The 22,450-nt window shown below is 45.5% G+C and overlaps 2 protein-coding genes and 1 non-coding gene across 3 annotated transcripts; 2 read left to right on the top strand and 1 right to left on the bottom strand.

The window, feature by feature from the left end:
• Window positions 1-1,115: 1,115 nt before the first annotated feature.
• Window positions 1,116-12,427, bottom strand: mfsd14bb (major facilitator superfamily domain containing 14Bb). Its single transcript, XM_044112218.1, has 12 exons — window positions 12,137-12,427; window positions 9,351-9,443; window positions 9,199-9,261; window positions 8,705-8,832; window positions 7,445-7,559; window positions 4,266-4,484; window positions 4,081-4,194; window positions 3,920-3,991; window positions 2,923-3,035; window positions 2,750-2,847; window positions 2,523-2,659; window positions 1,116-1,996 (listed from the first exon to the last, which is right to left on the bottom strand). Exons 1-12 carry the CDS (start codon window positions 12,152-12,154, stop codon window positions 1,784-1,786), a joined length of 1,383 nt encoding a protein of 460 aa, XP_043968153.1. The 5' UTR covers window positions 12,155-12,427; the 3' UTR covers window positions 1,116-1,783.
• Window positions 12,428-12,804: 377 nt separating this feature from the next.
• On the top strand, window positions 12,805-21,351 carry LOC122828575 (spindlin-Z-like). Its single transcript, XM_044112221.1, has 8 exons — window positions 12,805-12,951; window positions 13,738-13,991; window positions 15,659-15,996; window positions 16,071-16,119; window positions 16,223-16,317; window positions 16,388-16,543; window positions 17,295-17,528; window positions 17,623-21,351. Exons 3-8 carry the CDS (start codon window positions 15,945-15,947, stop codon window positions 17,820-17,822), a joined length of 786 nt encoding a protein of 261 aa, XP_043968156.1. The 5' UTR covers window positions 12,805-12,951; window positions 13,738-13,991; window positions 15,659-15,944; the 3' UTR covers window positions 17,823-21,351.
• Window positions 21,352-22,071: 720 nt separating this feature from the next.
• On the top strand, window positions 22,072-22,174 carry LOC122828897. The gene has a single exon (XR_006370281.1). It is a non-coding gene; the product is annotated as a small nucleolar RNA U13 (small nucleolar RNA).
• Window positions 22,175-22,450: the final 276 nt, after the last annotated feature.

Here is a 22,450-nt window from a genome sequence, read left to right as displayed (position 1 = left end):
GCTGGGATATAATTCATTTAATTTCTCATAATTATCGCAGTAGAAGCCATTTGTTTGTTAAAATTTAATGAAATCTATTTGTTTTATGTGATGTTTGTTATGAATGACGTATACTCACAAAGGAACGAGGTAATTAGTCCAACGTTTAGAAACTACAGCGGCTGTAATGAGCCACAGCAAAGGTAAACAAAGGTAAAATAACCCGAACAGGTGATCAACTCAAAACCACTCCTACCTTTTTACTCTCTCTTTGTAGTTTAAACACACCTGTTACCATGGCAACCGCCTGCGCCCCGCAAGACGAGTAAAGATTAGTTAAAAACAAAACATTCATTCCGTTACGATATCAAGTTTATTTGTGGATTATTAATCGTTGGTTCCCTGAACACAGCGATGGTTGATTGACCAGCTGTACTTGGTGCTAGAGAGGCTAACAGGAGGAACAGTTTAGTCCAAAACCTTTTCTGTTAAAATAAAATCTTCAGTGTGTGTCAGATACACGTTGCATATTGATCTGTTTAGCTAACGTAAGACTGTAGCAGACAGGCTACAAGGTGTAGAAGTTGTATCAGTGCTGCTATTATGCTGTACTTAGCTAACAGGAAGCTGTTTGTGAGACGGCCAATCACGTGATCACGTAGAACGGGCATCAACCAATGAAAAGTGGAACCTGATTAGAATAATGAGGTCATTAAGGTTCTGGAGAACCGATTCACAGCAGGAGGTGATGAAGCCGTTTCATTCCAGTGTTTTGTGCCTGTGGCTCATCTAAAACCTGGAGCAGACCGGCCCTTTGAGGACCGAACTTTGACATTGTGCATTCCAGCGACCGCCGCTCTGCTAAACCCTCCCCTCCCCATACTAGCCACGCCCCACGGTCTCTCGTGGCTCCGCCCACTTTATAGTCAGGGGCGGAGCTACGCGCTCAGGGTAATACTCGATAAACGTTTTTAATTTTATATTTATTTGATTTTCTACCTTAAGTATTTCCTTTTTAATATACAACACATAAAATAAATACATGTTTTAACATTTCAGTTAATGGTTCTGATCCATTGACCTGCTCTTTCTGGTCCTGATCCAAACCTGGAAACATGCAGAGTGAAACCCGAAGGCTCGGTTCAAACAACTTTATTAAGATCGTCACAAAGTTCTGAAAAACCCAGTTGGTAGAAACCGGGTCAGTTAGAGGCACTAAAGCGCAGCAGAGACATCTGGACAACAGCTGCATGGTTCTGGAGGTTCTGGAGCTACAGGAACCGGGTCAGCCAGACGCAATGGATCGGGCTGCTCGGTTCTGTTAAACAGGATCCGCTGTGACGCTGCAGGAGGAACCAGGAAGCAAACCGGACCGAACCGGACTCCAGAAAACAGTCCAGATGTTTGGTAGAAACGTTCCAGAACCAGAAACATGGATCCCAACCGGACTTTCACGAACATCAGCTGTGGTTCTGTCAGGTCAAAGGTCAAACAGAACCTCCAGAACCAGGCGAGGTTCTGAAGTTTGACCCGACACCGTGAGTCCAGAACCTAACGCAGCTTTCCCTGGACATCACCATGGTAACGGAGATTCTGTCTAAAAGTAAAAACGTCGTCGGATCCAGGAGTGATGCCGTCGCCATGGTGACCGGGGGCGTGAGGGGGTGGAGCCAGCAGGTGCATAATGAAGCAGAGAAACTCCAACAGAGAGTCCAGAGGGGGCGCTGTTCCCCCCAGCCCTTTGGTCTCAGCCAATCAGGAGAGAGCAGCTCATGAACAGCGTCAGTGATTGGCCGCCGCCCGCTCACATGCTGCTGTCCTGCAGGAGCGGCTCGATGTCCTCGGTGTCGCTGGTGGGCGTGGCCAGCGCCGCGCCGCCGTTCTGAGCGTGTGCGGGTTTAGCGGCGGCCGGACCGGCGGCGGGGCGGAGGTTCTCCGGGATGAAGAAGGCGACGACCATGGCGAGGACCACGGCGCACGCCCCGAACAGAAAGGGAGGGCCCGGGATGGCGGCGTGCTGCAGGAGACAGGAGGAAACGGTGACCTTTAACCTCAGGTCTGGGTCACCTTTAACGTCTGACCTGTGATTCATTGAAACCTAATTTTTAGCTTTGAATCAAAATGTTCTGCTGTTTGGATCAGCTCAAGGTGAGAAGGTTCTACACTGATCAGAACCCGATCAGAACCGATCCGTTTATCCAGCAGGTCTGGATGTTTTTATTCCTCTAATGAAACCCGATCGCCATCAGAATTCTGATCGGTTTCAGAACCAAGTATTAGAAAGGAGCTGTTACCCAGCAGCCCTCTGTAAAGATGGCTGCCGCGGCGCTCTGGTTACAGATTAGACATACAGAAACAAACACAGATACCTCACTTCCTGTTAAATAAGGAAATGACAGGAAAAGCAGATTCAGGTTCAGACAGTTTTTATCTGAAATGATAAATGTTTCCATCTATTGTAATGTTTTGAATGTGGGTGTGTCCAGGTGGGCGGTACCTGTGTGTCCAGGTGGGCGGTACCTGTGTGTCCAGGTGGGCGGTACCTGTGTGTCCAGAGTTCCTGCGGCTGCCGGAACGTCGCTCAGCTCCACGTTGAACAGGAAGAAGATGAATCCGTAGAGAGCCGGACCCAAACCGTTACAGAGACCCCGGATCCCTGTGATCATCCCCTGGACCACGCCTACACACACACACCCACCCACCCACACACACACAGTCAGGCTGCTCCTGATTGGCTGCTGTAACATGAAGCTGCTCCTGATTGGCTCACCCTGCTGGTCGGCGGAGGCGTTGTGCGACACGAGAGCAGAGACTGCTGGGAAAGTGATGGAGGACAAGGCAGCGACGGTTCCTGCTGCCCACATCATCCTGCAGGAACAGAACCGACCCGACCCGTCAGAACCAGAACCAGAAGCAGAACCGGGAACAGAACCAGAGACTCACCACGGCTCGGACCCGAAGGCGTACCAGCCCAGCTGCAGCAGCTGGAAGCCCAGACCCAACAGAACCGTGTTCTTCTTCCCGATGGTTCGCATTAGAATGCTGAGCAGGACGGTCTGAGGGGACAGGTCAGGGGTCAGAGGTCACAGAGACAGCTGCTGCAGACACCTGGAGGGACCACGTTCAGGAACGTTCTGATTCCTTTGAACAGTTCTTTACCCTGATTCTTTTTAACGATAGATCTGAGTCGTTCTTTGTTTTTACAGTTTTCTCTGCAGCAGCTCTGATTCTTCCTTCATTTAGAAATAAATTTATTTAATCTGAATAAAACAGAAAGCGGCCGTCTGAACATGTTTGTTGTCATGACGACTCCCTGCTAGCTGCTGCTACGCTAACGCAGGACGAGGACAGTGTCAGTGCAGGCTTCATGTTTGGTTAATATTTATATTTAGGTTTGTTTACTGTTAATTTGTTGCATTAGCATCCACAACAGACTATGCTAGCTAGCATTAGCATTCACAACAGACTATGCTAGCTAGCATTAGCATTCACAACAGACTATGCTAACTAGCATTAGCATTCACAACAGACTATGCTAGCTAGCATTAGCATTCACAACAGACTATGCTAACTAGCATTAGCATTCACAACAGACTATGCTAACTAGCATTAGCATTCACAACAGACTATGCTAGCTAGCATTAGCATTCACAACAGACTATGCTAACTAGCATTAGCATTCACAACAGACTATGCTAACTAGCATTAGCATTCACAACAGACTATGCTAACTAGCATCAGCATTCACAACAGACTATGCTAACTAGCATTAGCATTCACAACAGACTATGCTATCATGTTGCAGCTCAGCAGAGAGCTGACAGCGCAAAGCCCTGCCCCTTGGCTCTGATTGGTTGTTTCTAGTTAGCGCTGGGAGAAAGAGGAGATAAATTTAGCTTTAGCAGAAACAATTCAACTTGTTTTGAACATTTAATCGAACCTGAGCAACGATGGAGAGGATTCCCACCATGGCGATGAAGGCAGCGATGGCTTCAGGGGAGAAATGGATGACCTGGAGGAGATGAGAGGAAAAAAGAAAATCAGCATGATGGAGGAGCTACCTGGAACCAGGTGTGTGTGTGTGTGTGTGTGTGCTCCGACCTGCTTCAGGTAGAGGAAGAAGCTGGAGTACTGTCCGGCTTCAGGCAGGTAGGACAGGAAGACGGTGACGCAGATCAGCAGAACAGTAGAATCCTTCCCGACGCGCCGCAGCGACTGAAACCCAAACAACCAATCAGAGCATCTGCTGCTGGTTCCGGTTCTGCTGCCGGGTCCGACTGACTCACAGCGAACGGGTCGGCCTGCTCCCAGGAGATGGGGAACCCCCACGACGACAACCTCATCTTGTCTGGCAGCGACTCGGGAACCATGAAGAACACGAAGGCGATGTCCGTCACCGCGATCACCGTGGCGACCAGCACCACCAGGCTGTCCCCATAGCGACTGGACAGGTAGGCGCCGATGGCCGGGCTCGTCACCAGGCTGGCGGCGAAGGTGGCCGACACCTGGGAGGAAGAGGTCAGGTGAACCGGGATCTACAGAACCGGATCTGGGCCGAACCAGGTCCAGAAAATCAGGAACACTGAGGAACGATCCGATGAAGCTACAGACCGACTCAGCGGAACCGGTTTCCCAGTGGTGGGATAATTTCTCATTTAGCAGTTTAGCTTCTGCTGACTATCATGTTAGCCTAGCGCTTAGCGCTAGTGGAACTGATGTTTATGATCAGTGAGTTAGGAGTAGCGCAGCTAGCATTTTGTTAGCATTGCTAACCACTGTTGTTTCCTGTAGAGTAAACCGTCCAATCAGGATTCAGCATTTCTACAAACTACCAGCTGGTTCTAAAGACGATCCGATCAGTTCAGCTGGTTCTGTTCAATCCATCCTGAGAACCAGAAACGTTACTAATGCGCTGATGGACCTGGATGATAATAATAATAACTAGAAAATTCCTGAAGAAATTTAACTGGGGCCTGCCAAAGTGTGCCCGTCGGTTTGGACCCAGCGTTCTGATGCTAAGAATTAGCATCAATGCTAAAGAAAGCTGCAATGTAATCAATAGAATCACAAGAATGTTAAGTAAACTGGACATGCACCATTCAGTATGATAAAGTAAGTGTATAAGCTAAAATGAGCAAAAATGCTAATGTTAGCGTGAATGCTCTCAGTAGCATGTGGGATATTATTAGAATGTTCTCTGTAATTTACTTAATTCCTTCAGAATACTAAACATGGCAGATAAGTAAGAAAAATAGGTAATAGCTTATTTAAGCTAAATGGCTAATGCTAATGAACTGCCTTGCTACGCAAGGCAGCTCCCTAACCTCGGATAAACAGATAATGCAGAATGATTTCATTGCACCGCCTCTGGCGGTGCACTGTCCAGAGGGGCATATTGAGGCTTTTATTTTGAAATTTGCAGTAAGCTTCATATTAAATGCCCACACTAATCCAATGTGTAAGAGTGCTTTGGATAAACCAGTCACATAAAGCCAAAAATGAGCAAATATATGATGTAAAAATTGCCAAGGCTTTTATTTTGAAATTTTCAGTAAGCATCATAAGAAATGGTCAAACTAATCCCATGTGTAACAGTGAATGTGTTAAATCGTTTCTATAATGCTCAAAACACAAGTAGTTCTAAAGGCCAGCTCAGTCCTCCTCTGTAGTAACTGACAGTTCCACCATGTTGTAGTTCTAACCTTCAGTCTTTGTAGTTCTAAAGAGCAGCTCAACTGTCATGAGAATGAAACACACAGGGAGAGATGGAATCCTAATAGTTTTAAGCAGTTAGTTTTTCTGATCAAAGCAGGCCAAACATATCTTTACCTAAGTGTTGCCAATAGCATGTGGGGTATCATTAGAATGTTTTCTGTAATTGACTTACTCAATTCAGTATATTTAAAATGACTAATAAGTAAGTAAAATAGCTAATAGTTTATTTAAGGTAAAAGTCTTATCTTAATGAACAGCCTTGCTGCGCAAGGCAGATCCCTAACCTGAGAGAAGAATATAAAGCATTCTAATATTATTGCATCGCCTTACGGCGATGCATTAACCTGAGGGAAATATGAAGGCTTTTATTTTGAAAAATAAACATAAGCTTCATATTAAATGCCCACACTAATCCAACAGTGTTTGGGTTAAATCTCTTATTTACTGGCCTAAACAGCCAGTAGTTCTAAATGGAAGCTCTGTTTTAACTGAGTGTTAGTTAGAACTACAGATATGGTGTTTTGGTTGTCCTATTTATTATCATTAGGTCAAAGGTTAATGCCATTGCACTGGCTTGCTGCGCAAGCCAGTGCCATAACCTGAGAGGAAAAGATAATATAGACAGAGATATTGGGGCTTTTATTGGGAAATTTCCATTAAGCTTTATTTAAAATTGACACATTAATCCTGTGTGTAACAATGGTTTGTTAAAATCAGTTATAAAATGCCCAAAACACAAGTAGTTCTAAAGGCCAGCTCATTCCAGAGTGTCCTCCCATGAATCAGCTGCTCTGGCCTCATGTGTTCCGTTGCTATGGTAATGGATCAGCTGCCAACTGTCATTTGTGTGTGAGACAGAAAGGGGGGAAAAAAATTCTATCTTTGTGAGACACCCAGCCAATTAATATGGAAAAAGCACTCCGAACAAACCTTTGCCGTTCAGGAACCGTAATACATATTTGAAAACCGTTTGAAGCGTATGAGAGGGCTATTTGTCGGCTCCGATAGTACAATTCATATTTTTACCTCATTCACAGTAATTGCAGTGATGAGACAAAAAATAGTGCAGAAAGGGCTCAGAAAATTTTCAGAAATACATGGAAGTGAACCTGGGAGAGCGTCAGTTACCCTGTCCCATGATTTCACTCTGAAGCACCTTGACAGAAAACCGTAAATGCTAGAAAAAAACCGAACACATTTTACCGGAGCAGGCATGCGTATCAATGTCATGACCGAGTTTGATACCAATCGGGCGATATTTGTGGGCGTGATGGCGATTTCAAAATTGTTTTGGGGTCAAAAATCTCCTTCAATTCTCACTCTAAAAAAGCGGCAGTTGGTGTCAGTTATGCTCTGCGTTTCGACCTCTGGAAATTTTGCTCGTTTTTCGCTTTTTACGTCTCCATCGTAAGTCCGATTCCTTATAAAAATAATAGCACACCTCACGGGCACGAGCCGCACGTTTTGATACCATTTTGTGGGTGGGCTACAGCGATGCGAAACGCATTCACGGTGACGGAAGAATAAGTTAAGAATAATAATAATAAAGAGGCGTTCTATTGGGTGTAGAACAATAGGTTCCTGCCCATGCAATGCATGGAGGCAGTGACTGACTTGCTTCGCAAGTCAGTCACTGCTCTCCTTATGCATTGCTATGGGGCAGGCCCCAATAATAATAATAATAATAATAATAATGAGGTTTCTGATCTGTGATGTCAGCAGCCTGCGCAGCGTTCTGATTGGTCGTTACCAGGCCGTAGGCGGTGCTCCTCTCGTGCTCCTCGGTGACGTCAGCGACGTAGGCGAAGATCACGGAGAACGTCACGGCGAACGTCCCCGACACGGCGATCAGAGCAAAGTACCACCTGGAGAGACAGAACCGGGTCAGACTGAACCAAGTCGGTTCTGAAGCACAGAGGGTTAACGGTAGAACAGGAAAACATGGCTGACTTTATGGAGGAAGATAAAGTTTCATTTAGAGTCCAGCTCAGACTCATGGAGGATTTACCTGAGACCAGAACCAGACCAGAACCTCTCTGTGGTCACATGACCTCTGACCCGGTTCTACCTGGTTCTGACTCGTTCTGAGTGCAGCTGATTTTTTCTCTCGTTTTTGTCTGTTTTATAGACTTCAGAAATGTTTACAGTGAACTCTGAGATATTTGCGCCACCTGCAGGTCGGAGCTGACATCACACTGACTGTCGGGTTCTAGTAGAAAACTAGAATAAAACTGAAATAAAAATGCCAGGTTTGTTGATGTAACGTGACTTTCTGTAAAAAAGTGATTTATTTGTCTTTAGTTGCAGTAAAACATGGAGCAGAAACAGATTTAGTAAGAAAAACAGGAAGTTTGTCACATTTTGATGGTGATTCTGGAGCATTAAACCCGTCAGGAAACCAACATTTTATGGAGGTGAAATTGCCACAGAAATTGTTGCAATAAAGAATAATTTCTTGAATTTCCCCTTTGGGGATCAATAAAGTATTCATCATCATCATAATGTTTTAAATTTAAATTCTAACATTTAAAACTGTAAAATGTTTTAAATACCCAAAATAAATAAAACAAACGAACCAAGAAATAGTATTTGTTGGAAGAAACGTGAAGAAAAAAGAACAAAGCAAATGATTGATCTTGTTTTGCTTGACCAGGAAGAGACATGAAACTGGTTCCAGCAGCAGAACTGGTCAGCATGGCTGCGTGTGGCGCAGTGAGCGGCCAGCAGGGGGAGCCAGAGGCCTGCAGCCGCTCACTGACGAACATGTGACGGTTAAACCAAGCAGAACCAGAACCCGACCGGGTCCCACATCAGAACATTTCTGCTTCATCAGAACCTGAGAAACTTCAGAACAAAGTTTCCCGCAGAGATGACCCAATCAGAACCGGGACCGGTTCCGATCCAAACACACAGGATGGGTTCTGATCCGCAGCAGGTTTTATAAACATCGGTTCTGATCCAGAAACTCGGAATACTTTTCAGTTGGACTCGGAACCAGAACCGGACTCACCAGGGGCTGATCCTCATGAAGGGGATCGGGGCGCAGGTGAAGAAGACGGTGATGAGGAGGAAGGACTTCCTGCCCCAGGTGTCCGACAGAGCACCAATCAGAGGAGCCGACAGGAAGGACAGGAAGCCCTGAGGACAGAGAGACACGGCCGTGAGAGGACGGGTCCGACCGGTTCTGACCCGGTTCTGACCCGGCCCGGTCAGGTCAGACAGTGATGTGAAACCCGGTGATAACAGAGAGAATTGGGACGCAGAGCGACCCGTTTGGCCGCGTTCCATTTCTATTCACACCAAAGTTTCTGATTTTAATCATTTTTTCCTCTTTTTTTATTTAATTTATTAAAAGTTATTTTAATAACTTCTGTCATTTGTGGAGAATCCAACATCATTTCAGACTTAATCTGGTCAGGCGGGTCGGAACCAGACAGACGGTTCTGGGAGGAGGAAGTGTTGCAAGATTCCACTTCCTGTTGTGGTTAAGCCCCGCCCCCTCACCTTGACGCCGTGCACCAGGCCGTTCATCAGGAAGGTGTGCTGAGGGAACGTCTCATGGAGAACCTGGAGAACCAGACCACAAAACGTCAGCCGACCCAAAGTCCAGTTCTGGTTCTGTCTGTACCGAACAGAACCGCCGACCCGGCTCTCACCTTCAGCATGGGCGTGGTCAGCAGGCCCCAGGCGAAGAACTCCAGGAAGATCACCACCACCGCATGGGTCACTCTGGCCCGGGTCCGCTTCAGCTGAGGAGAGAGCCACAGCAGAACCACTCAGAACCGGGTCAGAACCATTAAGGACCTCGGGTCAGAACCGGTTCTGGGTCCAGCACATTAAACTTTGATCCAAACAGGAAAGATTCTCAGGTAATGGAGGAACTGATTCACCTGGTGGTGCGTTTAAGGACAGAGAAAAGTGGGAATTTTCAGCTTAATGTGTTTATTGCATGGAGAGAAGTTTCATTAAAGATTGAATGAAAAAATCTGCTAATAATAAATCATTAATAATTACTCCAGCAAATAAATGAACCCCATGAAATAAAAGCTAAGAGTTTCTGAAATACAGGAAGTAGCCTTTCAAAATAAAATGAGCCTTTTTGATGGTATTAATGCATTAAGTTCTGATGGAGCCCAGCAGTTCTTCATCTGACCCAGTCCCATAATTTCTGATAAAATCTGAAAATCTCCTGTTCTGTCTGTTGTTTGTGAGACTAAAGTTCCTCCATGTCTGCAGGATTAAAATAAATAAACAATAACAAAAATAATAATCACAGAATCCAGAAAACATCTTGCTCTCTAGAATTTGCTCTTATTTAAATTTTCTTAAGGAAAAACTTCAGATTTTACTGATAAAACATAAAGTGATTATTTTAAATCAGAACCCGGGTCGATCCACAGCTTCGGGGTCAGAACCAGGGAACCAGACAGTTCTGACCCGATCTAGCCCTCCAGACCAGAACTTTCCAGTTCTGGTTGATTTGGTTCTGCAGCAGCGGCCCAGTCCAATCCATAGTGTTGGTAAGCAGGAGGGATTTGGTCCGTTTGAGCTGCAGCAGCTTCCGACCGGACCGGACCGGACCAGACCGGTGCTGATCCAGGACCCAGCTGCAGGTTAAACTGGACTGGGTCAGAAACTCTGCGCTGCAGCCCAGAACCGGTCTGAACAGAACCGGGCCTGAAGTTCTTGTTTCTGTTGAAGCTAATGAGTCGTTAGCGCTCAGATGCTAAGGGCTCATTAGCTTCAGGAAGTGGAGGATAAAAGCAGCGCTGTTCCTCTGCACTGAACCGGGTCACATGACCAGAGATCAGCTGCCTGTCAGCAGCACAGGGTCTGCATTCATCAGGTCAGAGGTCAAACTGAGCCTCCTCCCTGCCGTGCTGAGCTCCCAGAATGCAGCAGGGTTTCTGTCAGGTCTCTGTTTCCTCTTAGATCAGAACATCTGATTCTGCTGGGAGGTTCTGACTCTGGATCATGTCGATCATTTCAACAGTGAATCTGATGAGACCAACTTCGTCCTGCCGCTGATGTGAGCAGCAGCCATGTTGGAACGTGAAGTTTAACTGGGGGTTTGGACTCACTCCCAGTTTCCCAGTAGAAAATCACAAATGGTTTTCCAAAGTCGAAATTTCCCACTTCTGACCACAACTGGAACGCATCACATCCTCAGCTTGATTCTGTAGAAGATTTCTCCTCCAATCTGGTTCAGGGTCATGACCTTTGACCTGTGGAGCTCTGGGGGTGCCTGGTCATTTCTCTGAGTTTCACACTGTGACCTCTGACCTCAGGTGAAGCTGCTGGGACATCAAATGTTTTCTTCTCTGGAAGAGGATGATGGAGATGACCTTTGACCCTTCTCAGGTGAATCATCAGCACCAACCTGATATTTTCCCTCCTCAGCTCAAACTTTCCTTCGCTTCAATCATGGATCATATTTTATATTAAAAACAATAATAAAATATGAATTTAACTCATTTAAACCATCTCAACTATAAGCAGCACCAGATTACAGTGCATTCCGTTTAACCTGGATTTCTGACAATAATAAACATTTATTCTAGAGAAAAACACTAAACAGATTATAAGGTTATTTTTCTGCTGTGTTTAAATGGACCAAAGAGGTTCGTCCACCGGGAACCAGAACCAGCTGATGGTTCGAGGCGGGAGATCCGGAGGTATCGGTTCACAGAGCTAACGGCTAGTTAGCCTGTTAACCGGAGGCTGAAGTTGGTGTCTGATTCAGAGCTGGTGGCCAGGCTTTGAGTTAAATTAAATTAGCTCTAGACTATAATCCGAGAGGAAATCTGGATTAAATATTTCAGTCGGTTTCTACAAAACATTTCTACATATGTGAAACGCTCACTTTACTGTAAAAAATGAATTTCTTCAGAACAAACTTTGTTCTGGGAAACATTTATATTTTATGTTTTTCCTTCTTTAAACCACTTTAGAGATCTGGCTGAAAAATCTCAAGACTAGTGACACTTTGGCTTGTAAAGTGACCCATTCTAGATTAGATCAATCCAGAAACTTTAGACGTGGATCATCTTATTCTAGGGTTTTAAAAAGGTGATGGGTCATTTCTATGGTGAGCTAAATAACATGAAAGCACAGAATATTTTCTGTCCTTCACAAACTAAATGAAAGTTCTGTATATTTTATAGAACAGAGGAACCTGGTCCAGATTTAATCGCATATTTTAGCTTCATAATAGGAAATCAAAGGGTTTCCAGGTTCCTTGAAACTGTGATCTGGCCCTTTAAGGGCCAACTCTGAGCAGCGAACCAGAGGCTAACTTCTACACCGGAAGAAGCGACTACGGTTCGTCTGAAATAGCCGCTAACAGTTTAATCTGCCAGAACAGCGGATTAAAATCCATGCGTGTTGTAATTTAGCAACAACACCGAGGCCAGCTCACAGAACTAACCCGGCTAGCACTCACCGAGCTCCGGACCAACATCCTGCCGCTGGCCTCGGTCTCCGCTTTCTCCCGAGGCGCCTCACATCTTGCCGTAACGACTTTCAGCTCCACTCCTCGGAACTGAACATCCTCCTGAGATTTCTCCGTCTTTTCCAGGGTGTCCTGCCGTGTGAATGAGGCTCCGTGGTCTCCGCAATGTTCGCATGTATTCCGGTTCTGTTCGCTGTGAAGTCCGCTGGAGTCGCTCTGCTTTCGGTTTGACTAGAATTCCTCCGCTTTGATTGTAACTTTACCTTCCGTCTGTTTGGTTTGTGTACAGGGGTACGGCAGAGGGGCGGGGATGTTTTTTTCATGACACTATTGGAGTGGGTGGGCAAAACCCGCCCGACTTTACAGTCCCTTTAACCAAAACAAATCAAGCTGGTCCTGAATCAGCTCCAGTTCCTTCTGCACGCTTTAAAATGCAACAAGATCTGACTTAGGATCAGTCTCACTCCTACTGTAAACACCACGAGCACATCGCCTCCTGCTGGACTGAAGCTGTCACTACATTGCAGACACCGTTTCATTAAATCAACAACTTTAAAAAACAACAACTTTTGTTTAAAAAAAGACGTTCTGATCCCCTTAAATAAAATGTCTGGAGCTCGTGCTCCGTCTGCGGGACAAGCCTGCGGAGACAGGATTCAGTATTTGGCAGGAAGATCCGGCGTCTTCGTCTAGCAGGGCTCACTATTTGGCCAGAGGCAGAAAGGCGGGACTCGACGGTTGAAGAATTTTTTGGCTCCACTGAAATCCTGCACGCATGCACCTAGAAAACCACGGAAATGAGCAGGGTGGGTTCCTGTCTGGGTTGTTCAAAATAATATCAGCCTGTCTGGTAATGTCGCGTTATTAATTTAAATTATTATTCCGTTCTGATGTTGGAAAAGTCAAAACTAAAGAGTCAGATTTTTGAGTCAGAATAGAGGAAGAAGGAGAGGCCTCAGAATGAAACCCTGAGGAACCTGACAGTGATGAGTCCGTTTTATATCATACATCTGGATCACAGATATAATAAAAATACAACTCAGCTTAAACTGGAAATAAGAAAAAGTTTGCAAATGGCAGTGAAAAAGAGCATTTATGTACCAGGAAGAAACCTTCACCTCGGAGTTTCAGGCAGACTCAAACAAAAGTTTAGGAATATTCACTGTCGGAATGAGTAAAAATTTAACTTAAAAATAAAATGAAAAATATTTACCTAAATTAAGAACAGAAACTAGACTGAAAAATATGACGACAGAAAGGAGGAACAAACATCTTCCCAAAAAAATCTCAGAAACTTTAAATGTCTAGTTAAATTTAATTTTCCCTACTTTTAAATAAATAAAAAACATCAGAAATTTTCTAGATTCTGAGATTTAACTCAAAATTTCAGATTTCTTTTCTATAAAATTTGGGCTTTTTCTGCTCAGACATTTCCAAGTTTTTCTAGAACATTTCTGAGATTAATCTAAAATTATTTCAGTTTTTTTCTATCAAATTTTTATGTTTTCGAGAGGTAATTTTATGAGATTAATCTCAAATTTTCTGAGTGTTTTGACTGAAATTGACTATTTTTCTGTCTACAATGGTCGTAGAAAAATCATCCCAATCCTTAGAAGACCTGCTGAATGAAGGTCCCAGGAAAACAGGACAGTTGAGTTTTCCTACCAGCGCCTCCTCCCGGACCACCTGGGCTTTTATTTTGAAGGGCGGCGCCAGACTTTCCCGCCCTCCCTCCATCTTGGCGCAGCCAGCTTGACGCAGCGGAGCCTCAAACGGAGGCAGAGCGGATCAATCTGGAGCTTCGGCGGCTGATTGGGATCATGCGGCAGCGCTGACCGCCGTGTCGGTGAGTACCCGCGGCCCACGGGGCCCGCGGCGGAACCGGGCCAAGAGCCGCGGTTCCGGTCCAACGGTTTCCTGCGGAGCTGCAAGCTCGGCGCCGTGTTTTCTCCCCCAGCAGACCCCCCACCCCCCACTCTGCCTTTGTTCGCTTGCGCCTTTTCTTGCGCCTCTGCGGGTTTTGGTAAATAGTGGCGCAACGTGGCCGCCGCGCTGCGGGAGGAGGCAGTTTGCGGTGCGCTGTTTTTCTGCGGGTTTTTGTCGTGTGCGTGGATGCGGCGGTTTGCGCGGCTGCTGCGTGTTTTTAGCAGACTTTGAGTGACCTCTGGATGGACATCTTCATCATCCTCAGCAGCCAAAACAAGCAGCAAGTCCTCATCATGGGGCTGAGCGGCCGCCTGGGGGCGCTGCAGCTGCTGCTTTCCTGCTGAGTTTTATTAGTCCCAGCAGAGCCGGTCCCACCGCGTCCAGGGTCGGGTCCTGCAGGGCCCCGGGGGGGCCGGATTTACATGAGGCCAGCAGCTAAAATGTTTGTCACTTCCCACACTTTTCCCCAGGATAATAAATAATGATCAGCGCTGCTCTCAAGTCAAAATAGAAGCAGATTGTTGTTGGTTTTGGCTCATTTTAGGACACGTTTCCACATCATTAATATTGTGGCTGTTGGTGAGGAACAATAACATTAAATGCAGTTTCTGATTTTATTATTTTAACCACTAGAAATGCAAATCAGTAATTAAAGATAATTTGTTACATGATTCATTGCAATTATCTACAAATTACAAATTGTTTTTCTGACTTCGGGTCACAAAGATTTACTGCAGAATTTCAGCTTTTAAACCTCTGTTGCTTTTTTTAAAATGTTGATGACAACAGTTGTCCGATTCTTTTGTTCCAGTGATTCTTATTTGAAATAAAGTTATTGGTGGAAAAAGAGAGAATGTGAGGAGAGGAAATGAAAGTGTTGTGTAAACGGTCTTGATGTACTTCAAAATAAGAGCATGAATATAAACAGATTCTTAACTTTAACTGAAAGTTTATAAAACAGTCCAGAGAATGTTTTAGGATTTCTCTAGAAAAACTTGTTTACTGGAAAACGTTTTCAGAGCTAGCTAAGGCGCTAAATGAAAACTTAGACTTGCTGCTAGCATGTTAGCGCAGGTGTGAGTTTGGATCTGCAGCTTTATTATTAACCTGAGTCAGCTGAGCAGAACCGATCAGATCCACCGGGTCAGACTGGAGAACCGGATCTGTTCAGCAGCAGAGAGGAGAGCGTGATGAACCCACAGCGCCCCCTGCTGCTGGAGCAGGAAGCAGGTTTCCATGGTAACAGCTGTGAACAGACCTGAGAGTTTTTCTGCGGCTCAGAACCTGAACAGGAAGCCGGTGGCCCCCCGACCTGCTGCAGCAGCATGCGCTGCGGCTTCTGCTGCAGCAGCTGCTGTCGACTTCCTGCTGGGTCCAGATGCTCTGGTACCAGAACCGGGTCCACTAGAGTCGCTGCTGATCGGTTTTTAGTGTTCAGTCTCAGTTCTAGGCTCTTAAAGGTGCAGTACACTCAGTGCGTTGAAAAGCAGTTTGGGTTCTGATCTGGTTCTGAGGGGATCAAACAGAACTCTGGTCCGGTTCTGGAGAATTTTAACATTCCTGTTTGTTTTTGTTGTTTTTTTGTAGAAAATCTTCCTGCCGTTTCCAGTTTGAGTCCAACAGCTTGACGTCCCCCAGTGGCCCCTGTGGCTCCCAGTGGCCCCCAGCCTCCAGGCGTTAGACCGATCCTGACCTGGATGAGACGTCTCACCGGATCCGAATAATTCCTGGTTCACCTCCTCCCTTCTCTCCCTTCCCTCCCCTTTCCTTCTCCCTCCCTCCATCCTCACCCCCCGTCCTGAGTCCAGACTCAAAGCAGCGACCTGATTGGCTGTCCCCCCCATTCCCCCACCCACCACCCCCAGGTGAATGAATGAAGACTCCATTTAAGAGCCCAGCGGCGCCGCGGCCCCGAGCGGACGGGGGTGAGTCTGATCAGAACCGTAAGGCTCTGCTGGCGCCCCCTTCAGGCCGACTCAGGCTCATCTTTCTGTTTCAGGACATTCCGGCGTCTCTGCAAACATGATGAAGAAGAAGAATCCACACAAGTTCGTCCAGGAGTGATTTTATTGAAGCCAGATTATCTAATCTCATCTTTAATCTGAATCCGTTCAGATCTGTAATCTCGGGTTTTTGTCCGCGTCCCGGCAGGAAGCAGAGGACCAGCGTTGGACCCAGTAAGACGCTGGTTCCGCCCAGGAGGAACATCGTGGGCTGCCGGATCCAGCACATCTGGAAGGAGGGCAGTGAGTAGGCGACCTCTTGACCTCTGGACCTCCGGGTCGCTCGGTGTTGACGTGTCCGCTGTCCCTCCAGGTAAATCGTCCCAGTGGAAGGGGACGGTTCTGGACCAGGTTCCGGTCAACCCGTCTCTCTACCTGATCAAGTACGACGGCTTCGACTGCGTCTACGGCCTGGAGCTGTACGCCGACGAGCGCGTGGTCGGCCTGGAGGTTCTGCCCGACAGAGTGGGTGAGGAACCGCACCGCCGGGTCCAGATGAGTTCTACTGGGTCCAGCCGGGTTCATACAGGTTCTACCTGTTCATTATTGTTAAAGGCGACCCACATGCATCTATCTGGGCCTTCTTTGACCTCTGACCTCTGGTGGCTGTCAGGACTAGGGATGCAAGTTATTGATTAATTATTGTTCTGACCAACCAATCAATCAATGCTTCATGTCAGTTCATTCCATAAACTTTAACCTTTTGTTTTCTCACCTTGTCAAACTGAAACTTAGTTATAAAATATAATAAGAGGAACCTGTTGAGATGAAAAATAAATAAAAACAAACAGTTAAAAAAACAGTTGTGTGACCCACATATTCACGCTTGAAGAGAGATTTTTTCCTGTTCTCGTTTGGTCCTGCCAGCTTTATTTCTGTATCAACTGATTCTGCTTAAGGATGACCAAACATTGACCCCAACGTAAACGCTGCCAGAGACTGGAGACTCTAAAAATATGGCTAGCTATTACGCCTAGCTTATGTAAAAATTAATATGATGTCATCCAGGAGCCTCCATCTTGTTTTTACAAGATGGCCGCTCCACGGCTTCTGTTTTTTCCATTTTTCTGGACTTTGGAGTCGAGGTGAACTGTAGATCTGGAAGTGTGATCCAGAGTGATTCTGGTTTGGATTTGTGATCAGTGAAGTCGGAGTTAGTCTGGGTTGGTACCGTAGGTTCTAGAACCGGCCTGACCTGCCGCTCTCTCTGATTGGTCCAGCTCAGGCCCGGGTGAGCGACTCGCTGCTGGCGGAGACGATGATCGGGAAGGCGGTGGAGCACATGTTTGAGACGGAGGACGGGCCGAAGGAGGAGTGGAGGGGGATGGTTCTGGCCCGAGCCCCCATCATGACCACCTGGTTCTACATCACCTACGAGAAGGACCCGGTTCTGTACATGTACCAGCTGCTGGACGACTACAAGGAGGGCGACCTGCGCATCATGCCCGACTCCAGTGAGTGTCAGAGTCCAGATCCGGAGCGGCTCGGTCCAGGTTTGAGTCCGGTCCGATCCCGTCCGGGTTTTCACTCTGTGGTTTGTGTCTGCAGACGAGAACGTGGCGGCGGAGCGGGAGCCGGGCGAGGTGGTGGACAGCCTGGTGGGGAAGCAGGTGGAGTACGCCAAGGAGGACGGCGGGAAGCGGTCGGGGATGGTCATCCACCAGGTGGAGGCCAAACCCTCCGTCTACTTCATCAAGTTCGATGACGACTTCCACATCTACGTCTACGACCTGGTCAAGACCTCCTAAGGCCCGGCGCGTCCAGACGGCAGCCGGACTTTGTAGCTCTTTGTTTCTAGAGACGCCTTAACGCGACGGACGCGGCGCCATCAGTCATCGACTCTTCAACCGGACCAAACGGCTGGAACCTGCCTTGGGTTTCCAGACTATGGCGGAACAAGCGTCCGTCTTTACTAAACTTCTCCTTCCTGTGACTCCATCCGGAGGAACGCCTCATTCCTGACGGCCCTCTGGACCCGAGGCGGGGCGTCTGAGCCCGACGGGGTTAATGACGGGGTGGGACGGCGACAGGAACACGGACCGCTCTGAGTCTGGCAGAGAAAAGACCTTCCCTGTGAAATTTGTGCCAAATTGTTGAACTTTTCTAGAGCGTCACTCCAACCGGCTGGTTTTAGGTTCCTGAAGTGAACATCCGGATGATTCTGCATTTATACTGTAACGGTTTTCCACATGCCCCGCCCCCCGACTTCTAAATGTGGACAATCAGAACCTCATACCGTATTAACCCAGATAACGGTGAACTTTAGACCCTCTGACGCTTTCAGGATCTGCTTCTGGACCGAGGAACCTTCCAGATTCCAGAGCCGACCCTGGAAGACCACAGAGGAGGTTTTCCCAACAGATCCCTGGAGTTCTGACAGTCCGATCCAGATGATCCGGATCAACTGATCCTGGAGCTTCAGAGTATGTGGGGGGGACCGATCCTGGACTTCTTAACAGTCCAGTGATCCAGAGACGATCCCGGTCAACGGTTCCTGGAGTTTCTATCGGAATCTGCTGATCCAAATATAACGTGGATCAATGGATCCTGGAGTTCCCATGGAGTCTGTTGGTCCAGAGATGATCCGGATCAGTGGACGGATCCGGATCCTGGGGTTCCTGTCGATGACCCGACTCGCTGCTGTTGTAGTTTACAGTGTTTTCTTGTACAGTGATCTTATGTTGGTGCGTTGGACGTCTTCGGTTCCTCCGTGTCGGTTTCGTTCCCAGTCGGTCCGACTGGGTCTGTGGATGGAGGCGCTCTGCCGCATCCAGTCGGGTGTTTGAAGGAAGTCCTGCTCTTTTCTCTGATGTAGCCCGTCTTCAGTTTCCCTTCCTCCAACAGACGCGCCAGCCGCCATGTTGCCTGATCTCATGTGCCTGAAGGACGGATCCAGACATTCCTGCTGGCTGGGTTGGGAAGCGTCGCTCACGGCTCCGGCGTTCCTTTCTGGGTGGATCCTGTTGAATCTTTTCCAGATTTCTAATCTGCTGAACATCCAGTTCAGCCCAAAACCCAAATGGTGTCCAGCGTTGCTTCTCCTCCAGATCTCCTCTAAACTAAAGCACAGGTTTTAATTTTGATTCAATTAAACTCAAATCTGAAAATATGGGAATTCAAACGTTCTCTTACTTTTTCTTCTTTTTAGAGAATTCCTACTCAGAATCCTGAGAAAAATTTTATTCTAACTTTAATTTCTATCAGAATTGTTTACATTTTTATGCACCTTTCAGTCAATCTAGTCTTAAAGCCCAAATTCTGTTTAGAGTCAGAATCTCTTTTTTTACTTTTCAGTGGTTATAATTTTCAGAAAACATTTGGACACATTTTGTTCATGTTGAGAAACAACCAAAGCTTGGAAACCTGCTAATCTGGAGCTAATCTGGTGGGATGTTGGATTAACATCACAATCTGGGGATTAAAGTGGATCTTTTTGACTAATTGAAGTTGCAGATGGATTTTTTTTTTCTAAGACTTGATTTATTGGATCTTTATAAAAACTGATGTTCTGGTTCTGGAGTAAAGGAGCAGCTGAATAAATCTTCTCTGTTGGGTTCAGATCAGATTTCTTTTATTCCCTGGAGCTTTAGCATACTTCAGGAGTTATCTGTTATTACAGCAGTTTTTAAAAAAGTTTCCATTCATTCCTACAGATCAGAACCTGAACATTGGACCGTTAATCTGGATGAAATCTGAAGAGGTTCTTGTCTTGGCTGAGGGGATCATAGTTTCATTTGAGTCATTTTTACTCCAGTTTCCAGAATGTTGATGATTAATTGAATTGAAAAGTTCCAGTTTTCATGATTACATTCAAAGTTACATTTTGATTCATTTCATTTATTTCAGAATCACTCTCCATATCATTTCTTGTGATTTATTTTTTTCCAAAATCATGGAGTTTAGAGCAGGCCATCATTTTTTACACTTTCTTGAATGCATGATGGTGCAGCGCCGTCGTTTAGAGAACAGGTGGGTTTTGAACTGAAGGTCTGGAAACACAAATATCTGCTACTGACTGAAACCGCAGAGTTTCTGTTGTATGGAAGACGTCTGCTGAGGGATTCGAGGTTTTCATTTTTATGGTTCAGATTCTACAACTTGTGAAATCCAAATACTTATGGAGTCTTGTTTTGTATTTCTAAAGCAATCATAGATTTTTACCGTTGACATTTTTTTCTAGATGGTCAAAAATGCACATCAAAATCGAGGCCATAATTTCAAAACTAAAGGTGGGACTCTACTAAAATGTTTAATGGACGTAATTAGAGGATCTGTTATTAATTAATAAAATTATATATCGACAAAATAAGCAACATTTTAAATTCAGAAACTTTTCCTGCTGAATAAACAGACATCTGAGCTCAACAGCAAATCTAGTTTTTATTTTGTCCTTCAACCATCAGAACGCTGACATTAGCGCTAGCTGCTACATCATTAGCATTGAGATGCTACTTTAGCCTTAAATACCTTCACTATTATGTTAACCGCTTTTAACACAACTTGAACACATTAGTCTTTTACAGACTAAAGTTGAACCCCGTGGGCCGAGAAGCGCCTGTGTCCGCCATCACTGCTGTTAGCTTGTGCATCAGTTTTATGGGCATACTAGACATTTGCAAAAACAAAGGTTCCGGTTGGAATATTTCTATGTTTTTCTTAAAAAAGAAGAAAGAATAATTGTGTTACATTTTAATCAAAAACATTTTCTATATACTCAAATTTAATTTGATTGTATTACCCATCTGGACTTTCTATAGAATTCCTCTACATGTTGTAGTTTTACAGCAGCTGAAATGTTGATTAAATTTAAGCAGCTCTTGAAAATGTAACTTCCAGAACATCGGGTCTGGATAAATCTGTCCTTTGCAACCAGAAAACATCAGATTTCCCAGGTGTTCACATCATCAGCTCGCCCAGATTTATTCGTCGTTTCTGGTTCTAGAAGGTAAATTTAGATTAAAGCGCCTCTGCTGCTCCAGGTAAATCCAGATGAATCTCCCCTGATTCCGGTGGCTCCAGGGTCGGACTGATGTGATCCTCGTTATTTTCCAGAAAACTCTGGATCTGTTGTGTGATTGGACGTGAGTGCTGTAGCGCCGCCTCTGTTCAGATAGTGTCACTGCATGCTGCTTTTCTCGCTCTGTGGAAACTGATGTGTTGCATGTTTGTAGGTTTCAGTTGTTCGGTTCTCGCCTGTCTGTCGTGGCTTTTGGTGCCTCTTGTTTCCTTTGGTTTGTTTTGTACCTTTAGCCCCCTGGCGGGCTGAAGCACTTATGGGTTGTTGGATAAAATAAAAATGAAAAAGAAAACCCACCCCCCGACCAGCGGAAGTGACAGTTTAGCAGGTGAACTTGTGAAGATGTTGCAGAGGTGATGATGGCTGTAAAGTTGATGTTTCAGAGTGCCAACTACAGATGCCAGTGTTGTACAGCCGTGTAAAGCACTAACTATTTACATGAATAAAAACCTGTTTTTCATACACGTTTTGTCTCTTATTCTCTGACTCAGTTCAGGTTATAATCTGTCAGAACTGGAACTATTGATAAATTCATGTTTGTACAACCAGAGATATGAAGGGGTTGCAGCATTCTGCAAAGTGGCAGAATGCAAATAAAAACGCATATTAAATTTTATTCTGAAATAATTAATGTTCGTAGTATTTTCAATAGTTGTTTCTGTTATTTACTGGTAGATTGGAATTTTAATCTCGTTGAACGAACTATAGCTACAACTTGCTGGTGTTTCACGTCTGACCACCAGGTGTCGCCTCAGACACCGTTTTACTCCCATAATGCATTTCTCCTGATCTCTTTTCTCTCTCCACTTTAAGGCCGTCGCATCTGGAGCTGCTGGTTCTCTTTATGTCTTTATTTATGTGGTTTAAAAAATCCAAAAGTTAATTTGGAGAAGAAAGAGAAGAAGATCGAGTTTAAAGAAACCGTCAGTCAGAGAGTCAGAGCGGAGCTTGAAGAAGGCTGGCCGCCATGTTGGGATTCGATCCTTTCGGTTCATGAAAGTGATGATTGGTTGATTCACAGGCGATCTGTGAGGAGGTGTGGCCTAATCCTTGTTACGCAACGCGCCTTCAGACCGTCTGATCCTGAACCGAAGTTCAAACTAAAGTTAAATAAAAGAGTAGAACTGAAATCACTGAAAACTCGTTTCCCCATGAGCTACACGATGTTTCCGCAGTTTCTATTATGCTGCTGAATTAAAAAAAACAACCTCAAAATAGTTCTAGGTTATTTACTGTACAGCTCAGATTGTGAAAACAATGCAAAGCAGAACAAGAGGAACTATGAGGAAAATGATTTCACCTATTTATAGAAGTTAATATTACACAGTCTGATTTTCCTGTGAAATTATAAAAAGATTA

This window comes from Gambusia affinis, linkage group LG03 (assembly GCF_019740435.1).
Source record: "Gambusia affinis linkage group LG03, SWU_Gaff_1.0, whole genome shotgun sequence".
NCBI classification, from domain to species: Eukaryota; Metazoa; Chordata; class Actinopteri; order Cyprinodontiformes; family Poeciliidae; genus Gambusia; species Gambusia affinis.
The sequence above is the reverse complement of the archived record's forward strand: the minus strand, read 5'-3'. Positions and strand labels throughout refer to the sequence as shown.

What these genes read in the sequence shown, in the direction of transcription:
- mfsd14bb (XM_044112218.1), bottom strand. An exon ending in TTCATGAGGATCAGCCCCTG is followed by an intron (nt 7,560 to 8,704) that starts GTGAGTCCGGTT and finishes CTGTCTCTCCAG; the next exon opens with GTGGTACTTTGCTCTGATCG. An exon ending in TCTTCCTCTACCTGAAGCAG is followed by an intron (nt 3,992 to 4,080) that starts GTCGGAGCACAC and finishes CATCTCCTCCAG; the next exon opens with GTCATCCATTTCTCCCCTGA.
- LOC122828575 (XM_044112221.1), top strand. Translation starts at nt 15,945, where the DNA reads ATGAAGACTCCATTTAAGAGCCCAGCGGCGCCGCGGCCCCGAGCGGAC. An exon ending in AAGAAGAAGAATCCACACAA is followed by an intron (nt 16,120 to 16,222) that starts GTTCGTCCAGGA and finishes GCGTCCCGGCAG; the next exon opens with GAAGCAGAGGACCAGCGTTG. An exon ending in GCACATCTGGAAGGAGGGCA is followed by an intron (nt 16,318 to 16,387) that starts GTGAGTAGGCGA and finishes CTGTCCCTCCAG; the next exon opens with GTAAATCGTCCCAGTGGAAG.